At 33.5% G+C, this 22276-nt stretch overlaps 1 protein-coding gene across 1 annotated transcript; it reads left to right on the forward strand.

The window, feature by feature from the left end:
* Positions 1-3818: 3818 nt before the first annotated feature.
* LOC135138870 (uncharacterized) lies at positions 3819-15060 on the forward strand. The gene is made up of 4 exons (XM_064068897.1): positions 3819-4422; positions 11995-13325; positions 13411-13791; positions 13840-15060. The coding sequence occupies exons 1-4, from the start codon at positions 4155-4157 to the stop codon at positions 14509-14511; spliced, it is 2652 nt and encodes an 883-aa protein (XP_063924967.1). The 5' UTR covers positions 3819-4154; the 3' UTR covers positions 14512-15060.
* The last annotated feature ends 7216 nt before the right edge of the window (positions 15061-22276 follow it).

Consider the following 22276-nt stretch of genomic DNA (forward strand, 5'->3'; position numbering starts at 1 on the left):
CATCATAAGTAATAAATAATTTTGTATGATGTGGGGGTTTCTGTCGTGAGGGTACAACTCTAAAATGTGGACTTCCCTTTAGAACAGATGGAAGATGATATGTATGTTATTAAATTGCCTCTGGACATCACGATTACGGGATCGATGATTCTGATCAAGGCGATCGAGCTCTCCTCGGTTTTCGTTACGTTGTGTTGCAAAATTCCCAAGCTGCACACGTAATCATGCTCGCGGGACAAAGGCTGTTACATAATTGACCGCACCATCCACTTCTTCGCAGACTACCAGGCCAAAGCCAAGCGCATTCCACGAAAAGTAGGTCCCTCGGGAGTTTGTAATCAAAAAGGTTTACCATTGTTGCAGCTGACCGATGAACTTGAAAAGTTGAAAAGAAATCAGAAAGCTGTCCGCGTGGACATTCAGGTGACCGCATTATGCTGGAATTTGTACTCCCGAAGTTCTAATGATATTTAAATGAATTATTGAAATTGGAAAGCAAAGAAATCGTTACGTCAGAGAATCATTCCCACATAAACAAACCACGTACGGTCCAAATTAAAATAATTCGAGAATAAATGTTCAAATTCAAGCTGTGAGCAAATAATTTGGATGCGAGAAAATGCACCATTCATATACATAGTACGAAATAAACTTAAAATTCACCTCCCATTTGGAGCCTATGATGATATTAATTCAACTGGTGATCATTTTCCATAGTTTTGTATTTTCAAACCAATCTAGAAGTATTCAACTAATTGTTGTATTGTTGGTTGCCGGCCACACAAGAAATAATGAGTTTATAGTTTTCTCCTTAGGTAATCTTTTTATCTCAACGTCTTTCTATTTTCTTTTCATTGTTTCTTTATTCTTCATACTCGTTGTAATAGGGACCTCATTTTCAGTTTGCTTAAACTATTCCCTGCCACTTTTAGAGTTTGATTTCAACAGTGTGCTCAGTAATGGTTGTTTCTTTGAGTTTTTGTACCCATGGTCATCGGTTTATATGATTCTAATAATCCTGCAAAAAGAAGTGACCTCATTCTTCAGGAATTTTGAAGATGATTCTATCTGGCTTATCACCTTCATGATAATCTTAAAATAACTCAGCGTAACCCACCAATAACAAGTTGTTTACTGGTCTGTAGTCTAATCAGTTCTGTACTTCCCACATTTTCAGAAAATATCTACAGTTGCCGCCAAAAAATTTCAGACGTCAATGTCATTCAGTCGTCAGATAGCGTAAAGCAACCTTTAGATGTTTCTAACCTAAATATTTGACAGTCATTTTTAACTTTTACATTTGACACTTACATGAATGTAATAAGCCGAGGGGCGGAGCGTAATTGCAAAATCCATATTTCCCTGTACAAATTTACCATTTTAAACATGTTTTCAGTTTCTTGTTGTGAAAAGATGACTACACATATTAAGAAAAAAAAACAAAATATAAGCCCCGCCCACCCACCCTGTCTCAATTGTGATGATTTTTTTATTCATCGTTTTTTTATTCGTTTGGTTTTACAATTTCAAAGTTAAGTTGTAAAATGTTATACAATTTTGATTTATTCTCCAAAAATCTGGATGTCTAGGGTGAAAACTCGACACGGATTCATGAACCACACATATAGGAGTATGCAATCCTATAAAATTAAATATGTAATACCAAAAAAAGGGACAAATTAGTAAGTAAAATGGTACGTTTCACCCCACTTTTTTTTTTTAATTTATAAGGTGACTTATCATTTTTTAATAGGCCAATTTTGACGTTGAAGTGTTTTTTTTTTAATTTTTTTTTAGAAAAATCTCAAAGTCAGTGGTTTCTATATGAATCCACTGGAATCATGGTCAAAATCTTTAAAAGTCTGCGACTTTAAATAAAAATCTGGCTAAATCTTAAAAAATGCATTAAAAAAAACTTCACGGCAAAAATTAACTTTTTTATTTTATAAAAAAAAGCAATAAAAAACTTCAACGTGAAAATTGGCCTGTTTGCTTAAAACATGATAAAGTACCTTAAAATAGATGAAAAAACAATTAAAAAAGCTTAAATAGATGAAAAAAATATATGGGGTGAAACGTACCATTTTATTTTCTACTGATTTCAGTTTAGAAATTTTATCTAAAAAGTCCGATAATCCAATCCGAGTCCTTTCTTAAAATTTATGGCATTTGCCAAAATTAGTTTTACCTTGGCAAGTATTAGCCCCGCCCACCCGCCCCTATTTTCTCAAAGGATATGTCATTTGCCAAAATAAGACTTATTTAGGGCTAGTACTTGCTAACATAAGTCTTATTTTGGCAAATCACATATTCTCTGAAAAAATAGGGGGAGGGTGGGCGGGGCTAGTACTTGGTAAGATAAGACTGATTCTGGCAGATGACATATCCTCTGAATAAATAAAGGGAGGGTGGGCGGGGCTAGTAATTGCTAAGGTAAGACTTCTTGTAAAGAAATAAATATTTTGCAGTTATGCTCCGCCCCCTTGGTTCACAGCGAATAAAAAAAATCATCACAATGGAGATAGGGTGGGTGGGCGGGCTTACATTTTGCCATTTCGTTTTAATATGTGTAGACTTCTTTTCATAACATGAAACATAAACATGTTTAAAATGGAAAATTTGTATAAAGAAATATCGATTTTGCAATTAGGCTCCGCCCCATAATTGCAAAATCCATATTTTCTTGCAAAAATGTACCATTTTAACCATGTTTTAAGTTTCTTGTGAAAAGATGGCTATGTATATTAAGAAAAAAATGGCAAAATATAAGCCCCGCCCACCCGCCCTGTCTCAATTCTGATGATTTTTTTTATTCGTCGTAAGCCGAGGGGCGGAGTGTTATTGCAAAATCCACATTTCCCTGTACAAATTTACCATTTTAAACATGTTTTCAGTTTATTGTTGTGAAAAGATAACTATACATATTAAGAAAAAAAAACAAAATATTAGCTGTAGCGTAAGCTGGAATTTTGAAAGTTTGACATTCCAGCTGTCCGAAATAATGACAATAAAGCATAGACTACATTAAAATTTTTGACATGACAGAAAAGTGATGTTTGAAATTTTTGTCGGAAACTGTAGGTAAGATTTGTTTAACATAAATTGTTGTTCTGAAAATAAAAATATAAAACTCAAAGAGAACCTGCTGTAGAATGAAAAGCCAAAGGAAATTACAAGGGTTGTTTTAACTTCGAAAGGAATGTGTCACAATTATCATAATTTTTGGATTGTTTCTCGGTGGCGCCATCTACTCGAATAGAACAGGACCCTAACATCGAAACGTCATTTTCGGAATTCGGAAATATAACTTTGTGTACAAAATCACAGATTTAGGCTACTGTATCATGTAATGTGTACTTTAATTCTTTGAAGTAACGTTTGTTAATTTTTAGAAAAACTTTGAATGCTGGTCATTGAACCTAACCTAGCTTTTCCACACCGAATTATTTGTACCCTTGTACTTGTAACGGGTATTTTCACATACTCACTTCTTGGTAAATGATGCTGCAAGAATTTTAAAATACCAAGTGATGCTATCACTATCTAACAACTTCTGTGAACTCTGATGGTCAAATTCATTTTGTATTTATTAGCGATTTTATAATAAAGAGATAAGAGATGGTCCGAATTCAGCCATCTGTAAAATTTGTAACATCAATGATACCAAGTGTCAAAAATGTCACCCAAATCCAAAAATTCCATTACAGTCCTGTTTCTTAGCAACGAGAATCCTGCGAATCCTTGAAATTCAAAAAATTCCTTCTTGCCGCCCAACTGTTTCCACCACATCCAAAAATAGTCTCGTTGCCAACGTCATTTGTTTGGTCGATTGCATCGACTTGTCAAAGAATTCAAAATGGCGTCAGCCAACTTGACGTTCTGAACGTCGCAAAAATACTTTTTAATTATTTTCCAGTTCTATTTTTCATTTAAATTTTTGTTTAAAATCGTACAAACAACCGTTTCGTGTAACAAAATCGTTTAATTTTAGTGTCAAGTGTGTAACCTCAATTCGGGACCCCGTCGCAGGAAAATCGAACCCCGGAAAATCGCCCCATTTATTTACAAGATGCAGCAATTCGTCCAATGATCCATCGCGAGGATCCAAACCCACCAAAGCTCACGTTGTCGTATCTGTGATCTCGGAGGCTACAATGGAAGCCATGCAGTATGAGTTGGCTCGGAACATGACCCTATTGTTTTTCTTCGAAAGGCTGCTCGACAAGGGGGAGCCGAGGACCTTGCATGACCTCAGTTGCCAGTTTGGGTCGAAAGGGTTCACTAAGGAGATGAGGCAGATCGCTGGAGGCTCACAAAGTGGACTCAAGAAGTTCCTGGCTCAATATCCAGCTCTTTTTTCCATCGAAGGGGAATATGTGACCATCAACATGTTCCAGAATTGCGGAAGCAAGGATAACGCTGGTATGAATGTAGGGATTTAAGAGAGAGCGGATGCGTTGACGCGGCTTGCAAAGTTTACATTATTCATTAATCTTATCGCTTTTTTTTGTGGGCTGATGGTTTAATAATCATGTTGTAAATTAATGTGCAGGTCAATATTAACATTGCAAACGTTTCATCACTTGTTGATTAAATTATAATTGGGAGTGTGTAGGCAACCAGTTATACTTAGGTATTTAAGTGGGTCCTTTGTGATGATCTTCAGGTGAATATTTTTTATTCTAGAGTAATATTTTAAGACCTCGTGGAATCTAAATGTCACCTTGAATGTGTTAATGTCAAAAATACTTTTATCAGTTCACAGTCAGTGGGAGCAATTGTTCTAGTACCATTCATTTTTGAGCCATATAATGTGAATTTTAGTTTATCACCTTTTAATTACTTCAAAACATTATCAACGATTGAACCGTGATTTCTGATTTTTATAACCAATTAATGCAATAAAATGTAGATTTTGTAATATTTTCCAATGCTTTTTTAAGTGAGTGCACAGTATTTTATTTTAAGGAAAAACAAGGTTTATGATTCACAAAAACCCTGTTGTTAGCTTTCATAATTATTTTAATTTCGTAAAAGGAGTAGCAGCAGGCGTTACTAATTTAAGCACATTTGAATACTTCTGCTAATTGTTGGGTACCAACCAGAGTATGTATCAACTCATGTATTTATTATTACAGGTAATAATTTTGTTCCTATTTTTCTTATAGAAAGTTGACTTTCATTCACGACTTTATATACAGGTGTCCCAGATAATTTAGACTCGAGAATGGATATAAGTATTGAAATTTTGTAGACGCCATTGTTTTTAGCTTGTAGGGGGAAGCTTAATTTAGTACATTGCATATGGCGTCAAATCTATATTTTTTAACGAATTTAGATGGATTTTTAAATTACGAAGCTAAATTATTGAAGTTTGGAGCACCACTATATTATTAAGTAAATAGGACTGTGAATAGCATATATTGGGTGTTTTTAAATTACATGTACAAAACTGCACACCATTGATGAATCATAGTTATCTACAGGTATTATCGCACGCAAAAGTATTGTCTGTACCCAGCACCCAGCAACGAGAGGTATTAGACTTCTCCGCCTCCTCTGTGTGGGTTTTCATAAACCCGTAGCCATTTGGCTAGCCTTTTTGACAAAAACGAACCTATATTTAATGAATTTATTATTTTTAAAATTAATTTTGATTTTTGTTAAAAAACAGACCTGTGGCTGTCTTACTTTTTAGAGTACAGCGCTCATTTGTTTTTGTCTGCCACATTCAATTCTTTTTAAATGACACTCTATTTATTTTTTACAGATTTTTGTAGATTTTTTTTTCTGAATTCATTGATGTATCATAAATTAATACCATATTTCGCTGAAAAGTTGTGAGAAAATCAGTTTAATCATGTTTCATGCTAAACTCTGTTAGCAAACTTGAGTTTTTTTGGCTTTTGTTAATGTCCAGACGTATTTAAATTTGAAAATTAAATTTGTTGTAACGTTGAGAAATTTAAAAATCGAAAAAGTGCAAAATCGAAAAAACGAAATTTGGTAAAATCAAAACATTGAACATTAAAATATTCACAAAAATTGGATAATTGAGAAATCCAAAATTCGCTACATTAAAAAATTAAAAATTTGGAAAATCGAGGAATTGAGAAATAAAAAATCTAAAAAATTGGTTAAACGAAAAATTATAGAATCGAAAGAAACATTTAAAACATCCAAGGTAATAAAAAACCAAAAATTGTGATATACTTAATCGAAAAAATGAAAATTAAATAATCGGGAAAAAGAAAAATAAAAATAAAAAAATTGAAAAATTGAGGAAAGGAAAAACTGAAAAATTGAAAAATAAAAAATTAAAGTTGGCATAACGAAAAATTTTGAAACCGACACATTAAAAAATGGAAAAAATGAAAACATTAAAAATGAAAATTAAATAATCGGGAAAAAGAAAAATAAAAATTGAGAAATTGAGGAAACGAAAAACTGAAAAAATCGAAAAATAAAAAAATAAAAAATTGTAATATCGAAAAATTGCAAAATTGAAAAAAATTAAAGTTGGTAGAACGAACAATTTTGAAACCGAGACATTAAAAAATGGAAAAAATGAAACATCAAAAAATAAAAAATAGAAAAGTTAAAAAACCAAAAATTGTAAAATCGAAATGTCTTGAAATATCTTACAGTTGAAAAATTACAAAAATGAAAAAAACAAAAAATTGTAGCATTGAGAAATTTAAAGATGGAAAAAACGAAATTTGGTAAAATCGAAACATTGAACATTGAAATAATCAGAAAATTGGATAATTGAGAAATCCAAAATTCGCCAAATTAAAAAATTTAAGAATTGGAAAATCGAGGAATTCAGAAACCCAAAATTTTAAAAATTGAGTCAACGAAAAATTGTAAAATCGAAAGAAACATTGAAAACATCAAAGGAATAAAAAAATAAAAATTGTGATGTGAATCGAAAAAATTAAAATTTATTAATGGGGAAAAAGAAAAATAAAAATAAAAAAATTGAAAAATTGTGAAACGAAAAACTGAAAAATCGAATAAGAAAAAAATGTAAGAATTGGAAAATCGAGGAATTAAGAAACATTGAAAACATCAAGGGAATAAAATAATAAAAATTGCGATATGAATCGAGAAAATGAAAATTTAATAATGGGGAAAAATAAAAATAAAAAAATTGAAAAATTGAGCAAACGAAAAACTGAAAAATCGAAAATTAAAAAAATAAAAAATAAAAAATTATACTATCAAAAAATTGGAAAAGTGAAAAAATTAAAGTTGGCAGGACGAAAAATTTTGAAACCGAAACATTACAGGATGGAAAAATGAAAACATCAGAAAGTGAAAAATAGAAACGTTGAAAAAACAAAAATTGTAAAATCGAAATGTCTTGAAAAATCGTATAGTTGAAAACTTAAAAAATGAAAAAAACTGAAAATTGTAACATTGAAAAATTTCAAACTGGAAAAACGAAATTTGGTAAAATCAAAACATTGAACATCAAAATAATCAGAAAATTGGATAATTGAGAAATCCAAAATTCGCTACATTAAAAAATTTAAGAATTGGAAAATCGAGGAATTGAGAAATCCAAAATTTTAAAAATTGAATAAATGAAAAATTATAAAATCGAAAGAAACATTGAAAACATCAAGGGAATAAAAAAATAAAAATTATGATATGAATCGAGAAAATGAAAATTTAATAATGGGGAAAAAGAAAAATAAAAATAAAAAAATTGAAAAATTGAGGGAACGAAAATCTGAAAAATCGAAAAATGAAAAAATAAAAAATTGTAATATCGAAGAATTGCAAAATTGAAAAATTTAAGTTGGCAGAACGAAAAATTAAAAAATGGAAAACACGAAATTTGGTGAAATCAAAACATTGAACATTAAAATAATCAGAAAATTGGATAATTGAGAAATCCAAAATTCGCCAAATTAAAAAAGTTAAGAATTGAAAATTCGAGGAATTCTGAAATCCAAAATTTTAAAAATTGACTAAACGAAAAATTATAAAATCGAAAGAAACATTGAAACATCAAGGGAATAAAAAATTAAAAATTGTGATATGAATCGAGAAAATGAAAATTTAATAATGGAAAAAAGAAAAATAAAAATAAAAAAAATTAAAAATTGAAGAAACACAAAACTGAAAAATCGAAAAATAAAAAAATAAAAAACTGTCATATCAAAAAATTGCAAAAGTGAAAAAACTAAAGTTGGCAGGACGAAAAATTTTGAAACCGAAACATTAAAGAGTGGAAAAATGAAAACATCAGAAAGGGAAAAATAGAAACGTTAAAAAACCAAAAATTGTAAAATCGAAATGTCTTGAAAAATCGCATAGTTGAAAACTTAAAAAATGAAAAAACGGAAAATTGTAACATTGAAAAATTTAAAAATGGAAAAAACGAAATTTGGTAAAATCGAAACATTGAACATTAAAATAATCAGAAAATTGGATAATTGAGAAATCCAAAATGCGCCAAATTAAAAAATTTAAGAATTGGAAAATCGAGGAATTCAGATTTCCAAAATTTTAAAAATTGAGTTAACGAAATCCGAAAAATTATAAAATCGAAAGAAACATTGAAAACATGAAGGGAATAAAAAAATAAAAATTGCGATATGAATCGAGAAAATGGAAAATTTAATACTGGGAAAAAAGAAAAATAAAAAAAAAATATAATTGAGGAAACGAAAAACTGAAAAATCGAAAAATAAAAAATAATAAATTGTAATATCGAAAGGAAACACACGATTAAATACAAGATTTTATTGCAAATATTAAATTATTATTGTTTGAAAATATACCACGTGTGTAAACATGTTTCAAGTTTCTTGTGAAAAGAAGATTACACATACATATTAGGGAAAAAACGGCAAAATATACATACCGCCCACCCGCCCTATCTCAATTGTGATGATGTGTTTTATTCATCGTGAGCCAAGGGAGCGAATCGTAATCGCAAAATCCTTATTTCTCTACAAAAAATTAAAACATGTTTTTGAGGATCGTGTTGTCCAGAGAAAACTATATCTACTAAGTATAAAGAAATCCAAAGATAAGCTCCACCCATCCGTCTCAATTTCAGTCGCGATGAATTTTTCATTCGTTGTCAGACTGAGGGGCGGGGCGAAATTGTAAAATCGGTATTTCCCGTCACAAATTTACCATTTTAAACATGTTTCAATTAATTTTCTCAATTTCTATTGTCTACTACAATGTGCCATCTCGTACGATCAAAGTCAGTGAACTGGTTACCGGTGTCAAAGAAATGTGGTTGTCAATCTTGTACCCGATGATTTAGTTCCTCTAGATAGCTATGTTATTGTTAGGAAAGGTTGAGCTTGCAAAAGGAGTGGAAGAGGGTGTATTCTTATTAATAAGCAGATGATTGGCAATTTTCTGTGATCACCATGATTACGGACACGCCTGGCATTGAAGCACATTTTTTAAAAATGGCGAATAGATCATTTACTTTTATTATAGGGTGTGTTTACGAATCGCCGAACTCCTCCTTTAATGGCGACTTAAGTCTTATTGTTCTGCTTTAAAATATAATGTCAACCTTATGATATCAGCGTTTCGTGTAAAGTAATGATCGCTTTTCTATCAATGCAATAGCAAAAATGCTTTAACATTTGATAAAGATTTATTATCGAACGGGGAATACGATAATTCAATTGGAAAATCTGATCATGTATCGATCGTGCTTTACAATTTATGGGTTGTAAAATTTTATTAGCGTACTAGTACATAGTTATATACAGAATCCAAGATCAAGTTTTATTTTCTTTTACATAAGTGAATTTATCATCTGAGAAATTAAAATTGACGATTTTGTTAATAAACAGCCCTAAATAATAATTGTGATCGAAAAATGAAGCAGCGTTTAAAATTTTCTTTAGTTTATTTCTATAAATAGAGAAATTGGAAGCGGGGAAAGTCTTAGATACGACCTATTAAAACGTTTTATCCTGTTTCACATTTGCTTCAATTTGTTTTCGTAGCAAGTATTTTTAATCCATGTTTATTTTCCCACACTTTCGTTAATAGGTACTTAAATAGAATAAAATTTTACTTCATTGTCAACAAACATCGGTTTTTGTGAGGTTATGGTACAAGCGTATTTTAGAATTATGTTTATTGATTGTTTTTAGCGGTTCAACAACCGCGTTTAATAACAAGCAAGAAAAATTTGTCTTTTTTTTACACTGTAGAAGTATTGTTAAGCTTATCACGCTTCAAATGATGTGTGATTATGTTTCCAAGATCGAGCTCTAATGCGCCATTAAATATTTAATAAGACATTAATGTTTAATTTGATTTCTATAAGCGGCTACAAAAGGTCTCATAAATGATTTCGTAATATTACAATTATTCTGTTTTACTTCCTGAGCGTAAGCTAAAGAAATATTGTAATAGGGTCCATCCGACGAATCGCTGCTTTCAGGTTTTTTCGACGTTTGATGACCTTAGAGTACGAAAAAATAGGTCGCCCGTTTCCGTCTGTCGTCTATGTCAATTTTTATTAGACAGATAATCTCCGAATCTATTGGATTCGCAAAAAATTGATGACGTCATGTCAAAGTTTTTCTGAATAAATTTGTTTTAATTATAATCGTCTTTTTAGATGATCCAGTATAAAGTAATAAAATTCCCGTTGAACGACGAAGCTGTGGCTGGTGTGTACAAAGACACAACAAGAATCATTTTGAATTTTTATTTCAATTTTCAAGAAACCTTATCGAAGTGCCTGCCTACAAAAAATGTTGAAATGAAAGTGTTCGAATTCGAAGACAGCTTTTTTAGTTTCAAGGAAAGCAATTGGAAATTTAATGCACTCTATTGTTGTTGTTTATTGTGATTTACAAGCAAGCGAAGTTTTTAAATGAAAGTCAACTTAAAAAATAGGTTAATGTATCACGAGTGTAATTGAAGATTTTAGAACAGATACTTTTTAAAACGGTGTCCACGTTGACTTACTTGGGTATTGTTTAGTCAGCTGATTTTGTAAATCTAAATACCGGTAACTACCATAACCTTTCTAACCGTTGGGATAATCGAGTTGTATACAACAGAAATTGCACATTTCGATTTTTAGCTTGTTTGCGTGAAATTGGTATGGATTCTAAAAGAGTCTTAATTACTTAAGTAAATTTTGAGTCAACCTTGAAGTGTATAATAGTTATTAAAGTAAAAATTCAGCGTCTATTGTACTAATTCTTTTCTAAAGTGAATGTTTAAGTTTGTAAATAACATGTTATCTGTAGTGCGTTTCATTGAAAGAACCATTTTTCAAGTTATTTGATATTTAAATGAATTTGGCAGCGAGTCCGAAAAAACATTTTACATCTGACATTTTTCCAAAATTTACACTGGGGATTGGACAGATAGAAATGGCTTATACTTTACATCAATTTGGTTTTGAAATTTCGTGAATTTTGCCGCTTCGTTGTGATGATGGACGATTACTTGTCGTCTGTCACATATCAATTTTAACCTAACTTTCTAAAGTTTCTTCACTGTTTGCTATCTGACCCGTTTAGGTCGAATGATAGATTACCACATATCTCAAGGAAGCGGTCAAAAAGATTTTGAATAAATTTTGCCGCTTTTAAAATCTAAATGTATTACTGGTTGCCTACCCACCAATTAAGAAATCGTTACGAAAATCACTCGATAATACTGCACTTGGATGTTACTTTTTCTAATAGATTTTTATCAAAGATAGTTTAAAGCTATTTTAAAAAATGGATTTTGAAATATTCTTGGAAGATATTTTGAAGCATCTATAGTATCACAGTAGTTTCTAATTTTCACCATTAGTTACTCAGAATCTCCATTCTGCACTTAAAAACATTATTCTTTAGATAACCAAATATTGAAAGATCAAGAGGAGTTAGATCTGGTGCACGAAGTGACCATGGAATATCTGTTGTTCCTTTGCTTATTATTATACCAAAAATTTGTTCCAGATAGTTATTAACCTTTCTATTATTTTTCTAGGTGGTAAGGACTACACGACCCAAGCAGTCGAGTACTTCTCCGAAAAACTCGCCCAATACGGCGAAGGCACCGAAGTACCCATTCGCAGCTTATTGGGTCACCGCTCCCAAGCCAGTCCAGAAGTCCGCCACGTGTCAGGCCAACATTTCCACGAATTCCGCGAATTCCTCCTCAAACATCCCGACACCTTCACAGTAGACGACGAGAAAGAAACCGTCGTCCTCACAAACTACACAGCCGTACGGTCACATTGTCCCCAAGAACTGCACTTCCAACCCGTGGTCAAAATCGACCCGGAAACCACACAGACACTGCTAGATTTCTTAGCTCAATGCATAGAAGTCAAAGGTCCTATTCTCGTAGAACAATTATTTCAAATAGTCAGTTGCAACCTGCCCGAAAGCATGTGGACGAACCTGTTCAACACACCGGCTCACTTGACCAGCTTTCTGCGCTTGTTCGCTGACAGTTTCCACATTCAGTCAAATTTAGTAACTTTGTTGCAAGCACCTAAAGTCAGCCAGAAACATATCAACGTTCAGGTTTCCGCGTTAAAGGAAAACGAAACTAAATCCAGCGAACTGGAGGTGAAGAACGCCAAAAATTTGGTGAACAATCAGGAGGTGGCGCCCGAGATTATAGAGAGGGCGCCACCTCCGCCACAGCCTACTCAGTTGAGTCCGAGGTCGATCAGCGACCGATTAAAGCAACCCAAGTTGCAACAGAAACTTTCCGAAGCTCAGAAGAGTTTGTCACCTGAGCCTCCGACGAGTCCCACGCCGCCGCAGTCCAGCGGCCTGGATGCCGACAAAGGCAAAGTGACCTTTAAAATTGGCAAATCTCCGAGGCAGAGTACCGAATCTCCGGAAGAAGCGCCACCACCGACTGATTCCAAAACCAAAACTTCTAACAACAACCAAAGTCTCAAGCAGAGGATCAATAGTCTCGTTCTGAAGACTCTGCAGGAAAATACGGGGAGAGAGAGGCAAAGTCTTCTGAACCATCAAGCTCATAACGAGTCCTGGAAAGTGAAGCTGTTCCAAAACACTCGAGTTATTTGTAGTGTGAAGGAATGCCAGATGGTCGTCGACGATTTAATGGGGAGGGTCAAACACTTACAGGGTAGTCAAAATAGTGATTGGCCTTTCACGGATGACAAGGTTGTGGTGGGTTTGGATTGCGAAGGGATCAATTTAGGGGTAAAAGGGCAATTGACGTTGCTGCAGCTCGCGACGATGACTGGATTTTCATATGTTTTTGATTTAATTTCTTGTCCTGCGATGATTGACGCGGGTTTGAAGAAGTTGCTGGAGAGTCCAGATATCGTGAAGGTACGTAAAAGGTGTAAAGACTTGAATATCTGTCAAAGTATAGTGGGGGTTCTGACTCACTTTTTGCGATATTTGTAACTTTCAGATCGTCCACGACTGCCGCAACGATGCCGTCAACCTCTACAGTCAGTACAACATTACGCTGCGTTGTATTTTCGATACGCAAGCTGCTCATGCCGTCCTTACCTTCCAAGATACGGGTCGGCCGGTCTATAAAGCAAAGAGCGTCGCTTTGAACGCTCTTTGCGAATGCTACGGCGCACCCATCAACCCAATAAAGGACCAACTCAAAAATATATACAGGAGGGACCAGAAATACTGGTCGCGACGTCCCCTAACCCGGGAAATGATTTTATACGCCTCAGCCGACGTCTTGAGCTTGGTGAACGAAAAGATATATCACCCGATGTCGAAAGGCATCAAGGTCGAGAATCGAGCGCTCATGCTGGAATTGTGTCATGAACAGGTAATATAGCTCGTCGTGCTCGCACCGCGGACTAATTTTTTTCTTTAGATATTCATGCATATCGATCCCGATGCGGTTAAAGCTAAGAAGCGCCAGCGGAAAACCGAAACCGAAGTAACCGAACTTCGCCAGAAGCTATCTCAAGCTACCAAAAGCGTGGTGCTTAGCAATCGCGAGGTTCGGTTACTGCGCTACATCGAACTAACCGACGACGAAAAGGAAAAGTTGAAGTCGTCTGCGAAGGTGGCGAAGAAACTGGAGAAGTTGGAGAGTTTGGGGCAGGATAATAAGGACGAGGATGAAGACGAAGAGGAGGGTGATAATGATCCGGATTATCCGAGTTTGGATAGCGATATGACCTCTCCGCGGAACTCCGAGCCGACGAGTCTGACCGAATCGATGCAGCTTGTCGATTCGATTCTGAACGATAGTAAGATCGATAGGTTGGATAAGTTGGATCGGTTAGAGTCGATCTTATCGGCAGCTGCGTTTTTACCGACTGAAAATAACGAGGGTGTTAAATGTCATTGTAATTGTCATAATCGGTTGAGCAACGGTTATAATAACGGGGAGAGGGTGATTTCACCGACGAATAACTTTAAGAGTGGGAGGGAGAGTGAGGTTGAGGTTAAACATAACCATGCGAATGTTGGGACGCAAACTTTGAGTACGGGAGATATAGTTGTCACGAAAATATTTTTCAACGAAAATGCCGAGTGAGTAGGGTTTCAAAAAAAGCACTAAATTTATTATATTAAAGGGACACGGTACTATGTAGGTTTTTAGCTGGATTAATGCTCAATTAATAGAATTTAACGGAATTAACTCGTTGACGAGGTTAGGTATGATTTTTTATAACGGTGGCCTTAATCACCCCCTTTATTGTTAAATTAATTGTGTATATATGAGTTTGTCGAATTTATACGAATGGAGCTGTAGTGTACGTTAGTATGTATATATTAACGTTTTTTAACATTTTTTATTTATTGTGTTATTTTAATGTTACTTAATTGCTCGATTCACCTAATTGAAGATTTATACTATATATTGAGAAGCCATATTTTAAATAGTTGTTATTATTTAAAAAATGTGGATTTTATCGATAATTACTTAATTAGTTAGATACCAAGGTGATACTGATTTTTATATAATTTATTTTAGTCTTTGTTTCTTAAAGATTTGGTTTAAGACAACTAAGACTAATATGAACGATGAAAGAACATGGTATTAACATTATTAAGCAATATTTATGTGTTATTAACATATATTATTTTTGCTGGTAGAGGATTTTTTTATTATACTGTTCGTAATATTGATAAAAAGAACAATAAATACAGTACTAAAAACGAATACATTTTGTTATGATTTATACCTTTCCCTCGGAGCATCCTACCTTTGTCCTCTATTGTTTTGTGGCGGGAAGACGTTCTTTCATGCAAGCAAGCATACACTGCGTGTGAGTAGAGAGCGCAAGAAATAATAGACAAAATTTTTAAGAGGGGGCAAAAAAATTGCGCCCCCTTTCTAGGAGGAAAGAAGCTACGAGCGAAGACGACACGGACTTGCCATCTCGCATTCACTCCTCAGCCCCAAAACCCCCTATCGTATATTCACTGACTTATTACATTTCAAATGAAACACCTTAAAAAAACACAAAATCCTATACATCTGTTTGGAATCAATGCACATATTTGAATATCACAAATTTATTAAAAACAAAGCAAAATCTGAATTAAAGTAACTGGATGCAAATACACAAATTATTACGGGCGTGTGGCGTCAGATTTAAAGTTACGGCAGTTAACAGGAGCACAAGAAAAGTACCCCTGGGGCGTTCTAGCACAAACCAACTAATTTAAACTAGCTCTTACCACGTGTTTAGATTCACAAAAACACATTCAGACTGACGCTCCGTCATGCCGCCCTCTGTCTAATCCTAATCACCAACCCTTTAACTAAAATCCATAGCGCTACTAACTGTCCAACTATCTAGCAAGCGTTACCGTGCACCTGGTTGCCTATGTTTAACGATTTTTTTTATGAAACATTTTTTTCTTTCTCAAATTCAAATTATTCAAATGCGATTTTGCGCCGCTGTTTCTTAAAATAAGCCTGCCGTATATTATACTTTACATCCTGGCTTCGCAAAAAGCCAGCTGTATTACCAAAGTTCTCGATAACCGGGCTTGAGAATTTCAAGAAATTAATTATACGTTACACTTCCTCGATGCTTTTAACCCATAGAGGGGCCTGTCTAATTTGCAGACCACAGTTTATCTTGCAGACTGGGGGTTAAAAATGCTGCAATCAAGTCGAAATTCGACATTTGCTTATTTCTTAATATGAAGATTGTTGGTACAAAATTTCAACCCGTTCGTAGAAACCCTTAAAAACCACCCCCAAAACAACCTTGCAGACTGGGGCTTAAAAATACTCCAATCAAGTCAAAACTCGAGATTTGCTTATTTCTCAATACGAAGATTATTGATACAAAATTTCAACCCGTTCGGAAAAATCGTTAAAAACTACCCCCACAACAAGCTTGCAGACTGGGGCTTAAAAATACTCTAATCAAGTCAAAATTTGACAATCGCTAGTTTTTCAATGCGAGAATTATCGGTACAAAAATTTCAGCCTATTCGAAGAAATCCTCAAAAATCACCCCCAAAACAACCTTGCAGACTGCGGATTAAAAATGCTTCAATCAAAGCAAAACTCGACAGTCGCTTATTTCTCAATGCAAAGATTGTTGATACAAAATTTCAAGCCGTTCGGAGAAACCCTTAAAAATCACCCCCAAAACAACCTTGCAGACTGGGGGTTAAAAATGCTCCAATCAAGTCAGAACTCGATATTTCTTAATTTTTCAAAACGAAGATTGTTGATACAAAATTTCAGCCTATTCGAAAAAACGCTCAAAAATCACCCCCAAAACAACCTTGCAGACTGGGCATTAAAAATGCTCCAATCAAGTCAAAATTTGATATTGGCTTGTTTCTCAATATGAGGATTATAGATACAAAATTGCAGCCTATTCTAAAAAACCCTCAAAAATCACCCCCAAAACAACCTTGCAGACTGCGGATTAAAAATGCTTCAATCAAAGCAAAACTCGACAGTCGCTTATTTCTCAATGCAAAGATTGTTGATACAAAATTTCAACCCGTTCGTAGAAACCCTTAAAAACCACCCCCAAAACAACCTTGCAGACTGGGGCTTAAAAATACTCCAATCAAGTCAAAACTCGACATTTGCTTATTTCTCAATACGAAGATTGTTGACACAAAATTTTAACCCGTTCGCAAATACCCTTTAAAACTACCCCTAGAGAGACTTGCAGACTGGGGGTAAAAAATACTTCAATCAAGTCAAAACTCGAGACTTGCTTATTTCTCAATACGAAGATTGTTGATGCAAAATTTCAACCCGTTTTGAGAAACCGTTAAAAGCTACCCCCAAAACAACCTTGAAGACTGGACCTTAAAAATATTATTATCAAATCGAAACTTGGTGGTTAGTTTTTATCTATACGAGAAGTGATAATGCAAAAAAAAACAGCCTTTTTTAAGCTGCTCTTAACAAGTACCCCAAAGCTATCTTTCATACGGGAGCTTAAAAATACTCCAACTGAGTCGAAAGTTACCACCTGCTGAGTTCTTTACACAAAAAATTAGCATATCAAATTTTAGTCACCTTGAAGCAACTTATAAAAATGATTGATAGTTGAAATTCATTTAAAGTACAAGTAGCAGAAAAATTTCAGACACATATAAAGAGACAGTACATTATGTCTAAAGTAGGTGCGTACCATAGAGGTAGAATGAGAGGAGGGAAGATTGTTTGAAAAAATGCCTGGTACTGCGCCTTCTACTAGGGTCATAAATGGTTCTTCCAGGTCCTACGAGAAACTGGTTGTTCCAGTGGCGTGCTCGAAAGCGTTTGCGTGATACTAGGCATAAAACAAAAATAATTTCATAAGAAAGCATATAAAAGCAGCAGCAGTAAATTTACTTGAGTATTTGTTAAGATTCGTTGCTACGGTCGTTGTGTTATCTCCACCTTTGCGCAAACCGAGCTAATTCCTACAATAATTAATCATCTAATGATCTTAATATGCATTGTTAATTATGAAAAATATTGTTTTGTTACCTTTTATAACTGTATTTTAATGCATATACACTGACCGGCGAAAAACCTACCACGCTGTAAAATTTCGCAAAACCAAACTTTAGAAATTTTTAATTTAACTAGTGATCGTTATTTTATTAAAGAATCATTCACTGTTGACACATGATGTATAAATTAGCAACAAAAAAGAAGACAAATAAACGCAGAATTAAATTTAATTTAACAAAATAACAGACAAAGCGACAATTTGGGAGATGTCTGTAAGAGTTAACGGCATTATTTTCGCGTGAAAACGTTTATTAACTGCCAAACTTATAATAAAATGATGAAAAACACTGTTTACAACAACAGCCTCCTTTATTATTTTAATTAAGAAAATATCCTAATTGGTCTGTTTCTGTTATTTTGTTAAATTAAATTAAATTTTGCGTTTATTTGTCTTCTTTTTTTTGTTAATTTGTACATCATGTGTCAACAGTTTATAAATAAGGTATGTAGTGCCATTGGAAAGATTAAAATCATGTATATTTTCAAATTCTATATTTTTTTTCTTGAATTTTCAGATCTATATCGTTATTTCCATCTAAGAATTTAATTTATCAATACAACTAAAATTTCCATAAATACATGCACTCAACTAGATTAGTCTTAACTGTAGTCGTCTTTACTTTTACTAAGATTTTCCAATTCTATGTCACTTTCACCGCTAGTACGTAAAAGAGTTTTGAGAAAAATACTCCTATCTTTTTTTTAACTTAAAGTGCAATCGAATCAAGTTACATTTGCAACAGCGTAACCAAACAACCTTTCTTATTTCCCATTTTATACAATTTATGTCATAGATTTATGTCAATTAACGCTTAAACAATGTCATACAAAATAGAGTTGCAAAGAGCCATATACCAGTTAGTTACCCAAGTATCTAAAAGTGAAATTGTGAATATATTTTGGACCATATATATTAGACGCGCAACTATATACAGAACAATTAAAGACTGCGAGGTAGCAATACCACAATAAGTTTAGAAAGATTAAGAAGAAAGACAAGAGCCTGGAACATCAACAAGAAGATTGGCTCTATTGTTTAGAGTTCTTATATAACAGTTTCTAGAGAAATAGGCAAAAACAACTTAAAATACAGCAAAAGAGCTAAATGTTCAAAACATACAGCATCGCAGCTAGACAGAATTCGTAGATGTTGCTGGCTATTGAGAATTCATCATTTTCTGGACAGTCGTGTGGTTGTGCTGGGTGATGAAAAATATTTTACGTTTGCCCATTCCGAGATGGAAGGTAACGATGGATTTTATACAAACAATATAGAAGAAATTACAAGTAAAATTTAAATCGAAGGCAAAGTTTGAAGATAAAATTTTGGTTTGATGGGCTATATCTCCGGCCGACGTTTCAGCACAATTCATTGGTCGTACTAAAGGTGACGCGGTCAATACATAACAATATATGGGAACACCATAATAACGACGATGTAATATTTTGGCCAAATTTAGCAAGTTGCCATTACACTAGAATGTCCAGGGATTGGTTAGAAAGCAATAATATAAGTTTTGTACCTAAGAAAAGGTAATCCCCCCATAGTCCCCCAGTGCGAACAATCGAAAACAAAATTTGGGGAATACTAAGTAGAAAGGTTTACAACAACGGCTGGGAAGCCAATTTAGAAGAACAATTTACCAGACAGTTAGAGAAATGGACGTGGACACCATCCAAAGGCTGTAAGACCTACATATGAAGACAATTTTGCATCGTATTGAATATAACGAATCTTTATCTGTTTTCCCATTAATAATAATTAATTAAGAAATTAGCACATTTCTGGGTTCTTTTTGAAATTCAAATAAAATTAAGTTTGAGCTTCCTATTATTAATTTAAACTTTCTCTCAAAACGTTTTTTTTTACGTTAGGTTTCTCGGAAATTAAAAATGTCTCTAGTTTTCTTTAAAATATCTTTAAGATTTTGTTTCCTCTGAATTTTAAATTTTCTCTTCTGGACACCACTAACTTTGTATTTTTTGACTGATGATGAAAGTTTAATTATATCTCAAAGAACTCAAAACCAGCATATAGTATGTACTTGATGAACCAAGTTAACAACAAAAATGACGTGTAAAAACGCACAAAAAATGAGAGATTGGACGAAAAAATGCCGAACTTATGCATTCTTACATAGTAGCAACAATTATCTAACAGCGATAAACATGAACTCAAATTATCACAATTCACGTATCTGTAACAAATACTCCTATATTCGTAATTTATATATTTTTTAAATTTAAATATTAATAAATTAATTAATAATTAACAATAAAATAATAAAAAAATAAATTAATGTCAAATTTTGACTTGATTAGAGTATTTTTAACCCCTAGTCTGCAAGGTTGTTTTAAGGGTAGTTTTTAACGGTTTCTCCGAACAGGTTGAAATTTTGTATTAACAATCTGCGTATTGAGAAATAAGCAAATATCGAGTTTTAACTAGATTGGAGCATTTTTAACCCCCAGTCTGCAAGGTTGTTTTAGGGGTGATTTTTGAGGGTTTCTGTGAATGGGCTGAAATTTTGCATCGATAATCCTCGTATTAAAAAACTAGGGATTGTCAAAATTTAACTTGATCAGAGTATTTTTAAGCTCCAGTCTGCAAGGTTGTTTTGGGGGTAGTTTTTAACGGTTTCTCCGGACGGGTTGAAATTTTGTGTCAATAATCTTTGTATTGAGAAATAAGCAAATATCGAGTTTTGATTTGATTGAAGCATTTTTTACCCCCAGTCTGCAAGGTTGTTTTGGGGATGATTTTTGAGGGTTTCTCCGAATGGGCTGAAATTTTGCATCAATAATCCCCGTATTGAAAAACTAGCGAATGTCAAATTTTGAATTGATTAGAGTATTTTTAAGCCCTAGTCTGCAAGGTTGTTTTAGGGGTAGTTTTTAACGGTTTCTCCGAACGGGTTGAAATTTTGTATTAACAATCTTCGTATTGAGAAATAAGCAAATATCGAGTTTTAACTTGATTGGAGCATTTTTAACCCCCAGTCTGCAAATCTGTTTTAAGGGTGGTTGTTAAGGGTTTCTCCGAACGGGTTGAAATGTTGTATTAACAATCTTCGTATTGAGAAATAAGCAAATATCGAGTTTTAACTTGATTGGAGCATTTTTAACCCCCAGTCTGCAAGGTTGTTTTAGGGGTCATTTTTGAGGGTTTCTCCGAATGGGCTGAAATTTTGCATCAATAATTCTCGTATTGAAAAACTAGCGAATGTTAAAAGTTAACTTGATTAGAGTATTTTTAAGTGCCAGTCTGCAAGGTTGTTTTGGGGGTAGTTTTTAACGGTTTCTCCGATCGGGTTGAAATTTTGTGTCAATAATCTTCGTATTGAGAAATTAAGAAATATCGAGTTTTGACTTGATTGGAACATTTTTAACCCTCAGTCTGCAAGATAAACTGTGGTCTGCAAATTAGAAACGCCTAACAAACTGTGAGAAAATAAATCGGATGTAAAAAAATAACACTACACCGTTATGAATTTTATTGATGATAATTTTCAAGGTCCTTTCCCTAAAAATGGGCCACTATGAGACTGAGTGATAAGTTGTTTAAAAACATCCATATGTTTTTTATAAACAATAAAGTTGAACCTCAATGTGTGACTTTCCGCCACGTGAACCGTAAAAAATTTAAACTGTGAATTTACAAATAACAAAACAAACATAATCGCTAATACGCTAGTAGAATGAAACAACAGCGAAGCCCAGGGTGAGATTCTTTTACACATGGTTGCCTACGTTATTGAATAATTTTTCCTAAATTCCTAAAATACATAAAATTGACAGACCACTCTAGGGGACTAGCTTAAAGCTTACACAAAATGTCTATTGGGAAATTTTACTACAAAGTGTTTTTTTTATTCATTACTTTCACTAGTTTGCTGACATCAGCTCAAGGAATTTGAACCGTTAGACTCTATTTTCCTGTTTACAGACATTGTAGATTGTCTACATATGTATGTATTTATGTTTATTGATGAATATTTTTACATACAATGCCACACGTATTTTCGATGTCAATGTTAAGGTTTCGAATTTAATACATCATTTATAATAGTGTTTTTAGGGTAATTTAATCGACAGTAAATTCAAAATTTAAAACACCTTTCAAAAAATTTTCCTTGTAAAATTGTGTTTTGTTTCTAAAAACCTACATAAGTTCATAATATAGATGAATTAATGAATCCCAAAGTCTAGAAGCATACTGCACATTTTAAACAGAATTTACTTAGCAAACTTTTGAGATGACGTCTTCAGATTGTTAGTGGGGATGATCAGAAAAATTTTGGTTAGCGTT

The sequence above is a fragment of the Zophobas morio genome, unplaced genomic scaffold (assembly GCF_036711695.1).
Source record: "Zophobas morio isolate AGI-343-1 ecotype UQ-CSIRO unplaced genomic scaffold, CSIRO_AGI_Zmor_V1 ptg000030l, whole genome shotgun sequence".
Taxonomy (NCBI): Eukaryota; Metazoa; Arthropoda; class Insecta; order Coleoptera; family Tenebrionidae; genus Zophobas; species Zophobas morio.